Source organism: Zootoca vivipara, chromosome 17 (genome assembly GCF_963506605.1).
Source record: "Zootoca vivipara chromosome 17, rZooViv1.1, whole genome shotgun sequence".
In the NCBI taxonomy this organism is placed as follows: domain Eukaryota; kingdom Metazoa; phylum Chordata; class Lepidosauria; order Squamata; family Lacertidae; genus Zootoca; species Zootoca vivipara.
This window is the reverse complement of record NC_083292.1, coordinates 26,507,107-26,514,870: the sequence shown is the minus strand read 5'-3', so window position 1 is coordinate 26,514,870 and position 7,764 is coordinate 26,507,107. Positions and strand designations below refer to the sequence as shown.

General features: G+C 47.9%; 1 protein-coding gene across 1 annotated transcript; it reads left to right on the top strand.

Annotated features, from left to right (window-relative positions):
• On the top strand, positions 1 to 2,728 carry RXFP4 (relaxin family peptide/INSL5 receptor 4). The gene has a single exon (XM_035099398.2). The coding sequence runs from the start codon at positions 448 to 450 to the stop codon at positions 1,684 to 1,686; it is 1,239 nt and encodes a 412-aa protein (XP_034955289.2). The 5' UTR covers positions 1 to 447; the 3' UTR covers positions 1,687 to 2,728.
• Positions 2,729 to 7,764: the final 5,036 nt, after the last annotated feature.

The window sequence follows — 7,764 nt, the reverse complement described above, 5'->3', positions numbered from 1 at the left end:
TCTGCCAATTAATCGTGTTTTTTCTCATTTCCCCAAGGAAGGAAGGGACAGACAGACACCAGCCTGGACTCGGAAAGAGACAGCCATCGATGCCAAGGAAGTCCCCTGTTTCTCAAAGGGGAAGACTGAAGGACCCGGGACCTCAACCGCTTGCTCTCTTCATCTGCTGAGTCCAGGAGGCTCTGGAAGAATGGACTTTGGGTTCTTCAAGGCTACTTTGCAAGCTTCCCCACTGTGCAAACCAACCTTCGCAGCCTAGGAGGGTCCGACTGCCGGCTCCTTTCTGCTCTGGCTATGCAAACAAGCCATGGCAATGGGTCAGAGTTTTCGGCAGGTTTTGACGGATGGCGTTTTCTCCAGCTGTGAGAGAAGCAGAACGTGCCACGCCTGACGGGCGCAAGGGTCCCAGCCACGGCGGCAGCGCAGGATTTCAGCCAATCTCAAAAGATGCAGGCAAGCGGACACGGGGAGCCTGAGCGGAACAGCAGCCTCTTGGATCCCGGAATTGGGAACTGGTCATTGATGGGAGGTTTCGACCTCCTGGGGGGTGGCAGTGCCTTGACCTCATCGCCAGACATCTCGTTTGGCCTGCAAATGTTCATCGCTTTCGTCTATTCGGTGGTCTGCTCGGTGGGACTCCTGGGGAACGGGCTCGTGATGTACTTGATCTGGGCCCACAAGGGCAGGCCCACCCCGGTCATCAACATTTTCGTCTTCGGCTTAGCAGTGGCTGACTTCCAGCTCTCTTTGACGCTTCCCTTCTGGGCCACGGAGATCGCCTTGGACTACAAGTGGCCCTTTGGGCAGGCCATGTGCAAGGCTGTCCCCTCCCTCACCACCCTCAGCGTCCACGCCAACGTGTTCCTGCTGACCGCCATGAGTGTCACGCGCTATTGGTCCGTGGCTTCAGCCCTCAAGGACGGGTCGAGGATGACCCCCCGCGTGGCCCAACGCATCACTGTGGCTCTCTGGGCCTTGGCTCTGGTGGCCACTGTGCCCGTACCAATCTACACGAAAGTGGTGGAATACGGCGGCATGAAACTGTGCTTCTACAAGTTCCCCACCACTCGTCTCTTGGGCGTCTACCACCTCCAGAAGGTAGTGTTCACCTTCGTGGTCCCACTGGTGGTCATCTTGACCTTTTACCTCCTCCTCCTGAAGCTCCTCAAGGCCCACCAAGTCCACGGCAGCAATCTGAACCGGCAGAACCAGGTGGCCACTACCGTCCAGTTGGTGGTCGGATGTTTCTTTGTCTGCTGGCTCCCCAAACAGGCGATCACTCTTTGGGGGGCTCTGATCCAATTCGAAGTGGTGTCCAGGGGGGACGCCTTTTACTTCCTCCACAATTACATCTTCCCCCTGGCTACCTGCTTGGCTCACAGCAGCAGTTGCCTGAATCCTGTCCTTTACTGCTTGATGCGCCAGGAGTTCCGGGAAGCCACAAAGGAGATCTTCCAGAGACTCTCTTCTGCGGCTTCTTCCTACCAGTACTTTTCCTCCCACAAGGCTTGGGAGGACGGCGTGTTGGTGGCTCTGCCCTGTAGCCCATCTCGGAACCCCAGCAAGATCTCTCAGAGTGAAGAGAAGGAAGACTCTACCCTCTCCACCATCTTGGAACCGAGAGCCAAGGAACCAAACGTAGTCACTGAAGTGGAGTTGATTCCTGGGGTGGAAATGCTCATGTGACCCTCTGAATCGGAGGAAACACGTGAATTACTGAGGGACCCCGGGGCAAAGATTCCTGGGTGCCAAGGAAAACTGGTTCGTGATCACTTTCTGACTTGACAGAAAAGTTTTGTTATCATAGAACTAGAGCTGAGGGTCTCCAGAACTGACCCCCCCCCCCCGATCTGTGGCCAATGCTCAGCCTGGGCACCTGCGAAGCCGTAACAGAGCTCCCTTGACCATATGCAGAGGGCGTTTCTTGCTACTATGCATCTGTGGTTAAAAGAAAGCACTTCTATGATAGTTAGGCAGGATTGAGCCCTTGCACCTGCCTGCTTAGAACTAATCATTAGAAATGGAGCTCAGAAAGATACCTTGAGATTCCCCTCACGGTCATCATCTGTGGCCAGATTAGTTATGTCAAATTCCTCATTCTGTAGCATTTCATGCCAGAAATTGGCCAAAGAGATTGTTATGAGTTTGCAAGGGGAGGAAGTAAGCTGAATGTAAGAGATCCTTCTAACCCCTGTTAAAATATCAGCCAGGCTAGTTTCCTGTGATGAGTCGATAGCCTGGGTGATGGGCCATTTAGAGAAACAAAGGGTGTCTGTGTGAGACAGCAGCTTGGAAATTGTTAGGCCAAAGCCTGAGTTTAGAGTTGAGTTGCAGTGATGTGACCTAAAAGGAAAGCAGCAAGATGGAGTCAAAGAAATGTTTGAGTGCAATGTTTGATTTCTGTATGAAGCCAAGGTTTTGGCTATGGGAGAAACGAGACCCTTTTCGGGTCTTGTAAACCTCTCCATCTAGGCTCAGGCTGAATACTGTATGTGTAAATAAACCATATATCCTAAAGACACCACAGTCTCTACTGTGGCTCATTTCCATAAGGAAACACAAAACCTGGAACCCCTGGAATCTCTCACCGCTCAGAAATTGGGGTGACAGGCAACAATATTATAATGTTTCCCCACCATGGGCAGTAAAACTGGATGTGGGGAATCTGTGATCAGAGGTCCTGACTTCTAAAATTATTGTAATTTCAAGCCAGTTGGGGCCTGAGGAGTGGCAGCTGGGAGGGGGCTGCTTAACCCTTTCCACTGCACCATTTTCCTGATCTAAATGGCACCTGACACTCCTGTGGAGAGAAAAACACAGGCCCAGTTGAGGTACCCAAACATTTCCCTGAATAGCAGCTGGGGCGGGGGGCGGGGGCGGTCATTGACACTGAGGAAACAGCCAGCTATAAAGTTTTCCCTCAGAATGTATATTTCCATTCTTCCCATCAATCAAAAAAACCATTTATTCCCTTTGTCGCTGAGAGGGATTTGTGGTGAACAGTTGACACACCCCTTCCAAGTCTTTGGGGGGGGGGAGGGAAACCTCTTTACTCCAATGTAGGCCCATTGAATGCTGCTAAACTTGTCTGGAGCGAACCAATTTACTCAAATGGCGTCCCTCCCCTCCCTCCTGACTCTTCAGTTATCTCCTGCAGGCAGATCCCAGGTAGATTTACCTGGAAACAAGCCCACAACAGGGCTTACACCCAAGAAAGCAGGTTCAGAGCCTTAAGTGTGTTTCTTCCGCATTCCCCTCAGCGGCTTTAATTCCCAAAGCGGCTTCTTCCTTTCTTTATCGCCGTTAATCATTAATTTGGTCCCACTGAAAGAGCCCTGACTTCACCCGTTTGGCGAAGGGCCACAGCTCAGCAGGAGAGCATCTGCTTTGCATGCAGAAGGTTCCCAGGTTCAGTCCCTGCTGGCATTTCCAGGTACGACTGGGAGAGATCCTGTCTGAAATTCCAGAGAGCTGCTGCCGGTCAGTGTAGAAGACAATGCTAAGCTAGGTGGACTGATTCGGTATAAGGCTGCTTCCCATGTTCACCTCTCACGACGACCCTGAAATACCATTTGGAAGACAGCGGAGCTAAGGTCCGGAGTTGGGTATTTTCCAAATCCTCTCTCTCCCAGTGAGCTGTGGTGAGATTTAGAAACAAGGGGAAGGTCTAAGTTTAAAATACAAATATAAGTTTCTATCTTCTGCTGAGTGAGAAGCCACTGGTCCAGCTATGGGCGTAGCCAGGCTTTATGATGGGGGGGGGGGCAGAACCAAGTTATCTGTGACACAATTGTTCAGGTAGTTTATTTATTTATTTACTTGATGGGGGGCAGCCATGGGTCCAGCTAACCCCATATTGTCTGCTTTGGCAAAAGCTCTCCAGACTCTGTCTAGAGAGTCTTTCTTAGCCCCTCCACAGACTTTTCCCAACCTGGAGCCCTTCAGGGGCTCATAGCAGCTGCATTCCCAAACAGCTGGAGGGCACCAGGTTGGCAAACGTCTGCCCCACCATGTAAGAAGAGCTGTGGGGTTCCTCTGCTTTTTTTTTTAAAAAAAAGATTTTTCTTTTCGTTCCCCCCCCTTTTTTAAACTTTATTAAATTTTACACAAATTATCCAGATAAAATATAAACAAATAATATAGAAATAATATAAAGATTTTAAACAAAACCAAACACACCTATTATTGACAATATACAACCAAACAAAAAACAAAAAAACCCTACCAATAAATATCTAAATCATAACCTCAGATAAATCATATATTCACATATTATCAAATATTATCAATATGTTTGATAATATAAAAAAAAAATTTTCACTTGGTGGGGCATGAATTCGAATTTTGAACTTTTGTGGAGGTAGATAAATCAGTGCTGCAGGAAATGCACTTTAACATTAAATATGATTGGGGCAGAGTTGAGCATACACATTCATTGGCGGAGGGTCCACATGGAATCGTTGGCATAAAAAAAAATGCCCGGTGTGTTTCTCCATTCAGGGGCTTGGCACAGGATTCAAGGAATGCTGGGAGGGTATAATAATCTCCAATGGAGATGAGAACAGGTTTCTCTTCCCCTTGACCTCCAGAATATTCTCTTATTAATTACTTATTAATTACATATGAGCAAAGCAGGGTTAGCACCTTCAGCACCAAGCCTGTGTGTCGGGAACTTTCCACTTTCTTATTCTAGGAAATGAGATCTTAACATGTTGTCAGGTTTTCATCCCATTCCATATTCAAGCTTGCATTTATTTCAATGAAGCCTTGCCATGAAAATCGATACTCATCCCATTGCTTCCAATGGGCTACCAGGTAAGGCCCCCACCGTTTTCAATGGGCGTTCTTCTCACTGTTTCTGTGTGGTGGTGCTCAATACATTTTGAAGGGGGCAGCGTAAAAAAAGGCACTTTTGGAGGGGGAAGGGGCAGGTGGTGAGGAGAGCAGCAAAGGGCCCCCAGAAGGAAGCCTTCCTATCCAGACAGTCTCACCATTTTCAAAAGGCAGCATGACATAGTGGTTGGAGCATTGGGACTCCAACCTGGGAGAGACCAAGATTAAAATCCCCGACTTGGCCATAAAGCTCACTGGGTGACCTTGAAGGCCAGTCACTGCTTTTCGGCCTAACCTACCTCACAGGGTTGTTGTGGGGGTTAAACAAGGAAGAGAGAGAGAATCACACACACCTCCTTGAGCTCTTTGGAGAAAAAGGTGGGCTGGAAATGCAATCAGTAAATAAACATTGGTTTATGAACTGCGCCAGTCAGAAGGGAAGATCCTGCCACCCCATGGACATTTGCCTAGGTGATGGCAGAACGTCAAAACCACGCCTGACCTTCAGATTTATGGGCTGTTTTGAGTTCAAGATTTATTGGCCTGAAATGCTGTTATCAAAAGGTAAAGCGATCCCTGGGAACGGGTCAGAGCCGTTCCTTGGAGGGGTGGGGAGCCATAACTTTTCCTTCCACCAACAGGAAGGACTGTTCCTGCCGTCTCTGCTCTGCACGTAGAGCAGAAGCCTCAAGGCTCCAACAGGAGTCCATTACCTGCGGTCCAGCCATGTCTGATGTGAATATGGAAGACTTGCATGGGCCAGGCCACCTTGAATTAACCCTGTCTCCTCTCTTTTTCTCTCTCTGTCACCTATCCACCCATTCACCCCAACGTAAATGCAAGTACTTCATTCTCTCTGCAATAAGAAACTTTGCAGTGTGATGTAGCGGTTAAAATGCCAGTCCAGGACCTGGGAGACCAGGGTTCAAATCCACCACTCAGCCACGCAGTTCACTGGGTGACAATGAAGGCCTGTCCCTGCCTCTCAACCTAACCTACCTCACATGGTTGTTGTTTTTTTTGTGGGGAAGGTGGGGGATACATATGTAGGCCGCCTTAAGCTCCCTGGAGGAAAGCTGGGATATAAATGTAATAAATAAATGTATAAACAAACAAACAAACGAGCTTTCCTTTATTTATTTGCATCCTGCCTTTCTCCTAGTGCAGGACTCAGGGTGGCACATGGCATAAATTAAAAGTGATACTAATAAAGCATACTGTGTGTGTGTGCTATTTTAAATCAATAACCCTGTTAAAACCAGCGCTGAATATCATTTTAACACATAAAAACACAATGCAAGTGCTCTTTTTGGGCCGTTTTTGCCCCTTTTTCGCAGTTTAAATCAGTTTAATTAATACTTACCCTCAGCAGAGGCTGCCACAACAGCCAGGTTCAATTCCTTTATGTCAGAAAAGCTGACTGGGAGACCTTCGCCAGACTGCTGCCTCTTAGTCTAGCCTGCCTCACAGGGTTGTTGTGTTGACAATGTGGTGTTGGGACAATGTGGTGGCCCCACACTCTCTTTGGATAAAAAAGTACAATCATGATCCGTGATTTCTAATTTTCATGGGAGTTTTTAATATCTGAGTCACTGGCTGAGGTGAGATTTGAATCCAGAACTTCCTGGTTCATGCTTCATGTTCTTTGCAAGGCAGCCAGAGACTGGGCAGCGTTGAGCTGTGGTGGCGTGGACATGCTGCCTAAGGGGACCTCAAGGAGAAAGGGAAGCAGATCCCTCGAATAAGCTGCCCGCAACCTGTCTTGTGTATGGAGCAGTCCAGAGAAGGTCGTGACAAAGATCCATCACAGGAGAGAAATCACAGTAATAAAGTTTGGAGCAAACACAATAAAGGCAAATCCGGGCTTCCTGTTTAGAGAAATTAAATTGTTACAGGAGTCAAAAGGCGGGGCAGCAGAGATTTCTTGAGAAAACACCAGCCACACATTTTCCATTTCCAGTCTGTGCTGTGTTTGTGCTCCGGGTGGGAGAGTGGGGTCAGCTCCTCAGTTTTTTAAAGCACATATTAGCCACAAGGAAAGTCCACCAGAGATCTCACTCTTCAGCTGCCTCAGAGACTAGGCCCCTGGGGTGAATATCCTGATTGTGTCCCAGATACTTTTTTGCCTTTGATTTTTAGGCTGGGCTTTTTCATTATTCCAGACTTGCCCCCCCCCCTCCACTATAGCCAGGCACAGGCAAACTTGGCCCTCCAGATGTTTTGGGACTACAACTCCCATCATCCCTAGCTAACATGACCAGTGGTCAGGGATGATGGGACTTGTAGTCCCAAAACATCTGGAGAGCAGATTTTGCCTATGCCTGACTTTAGCTGTGGTTCCTGCATTGCTGGGGGTTGGACTAGACCAGGGATGTCCAACTCCCAAGAGACTGCGATCTACTCCCACTATATAAAAGCACTGGCAGTGATCTACCCCTTGGACTGACCAAGGTTGTTGAGCTTTTTGGGGGGGAGGAAGACTTTTTGTGGGGAAGAATAAGACCCAAAGTGGTTGAGCTTATTCTGGGGAGTCTTCAGCAAAGTTGTTGAGCTTTTTCCCCTTTTTCTGGTGGGATCATTTAAGAATCACGCAATCGACCAGGAACGCCCTGCGATTGACCGGTTGGACATCCCTGGACTAGACCTTTGGGATCCCTTCCAATTCTATGATTCTATGATTCAGTGGCACATCTTCCCCAACCCAGAGTCAGGGACAGGCAGGCTGGCAATCAACTTTTATGATTATCAAAACTGTAGTAAAACTGTATCAATCCAAAGGCCCTGTCCAGATTAGGCGAATTGCTTCGCAACATCTTTTTTATTATTATAACATTTTATTAAATTTTCCAATTAACACACATTTATAAACATCCAACCAAAACTTGCAAATATTCAAAATAACACAGTAACATACATTCCTCTATTGATCTT

Excerpts from the sequence above, each read along its gene's own strand:
- RXFP4 (XM_035099398.2), top strand. The coding sequence starts at position 448 with ATGCAGGCAAGCGGACACGGGGAGCCTGAGCGGAACAGCAGCCTCTTG.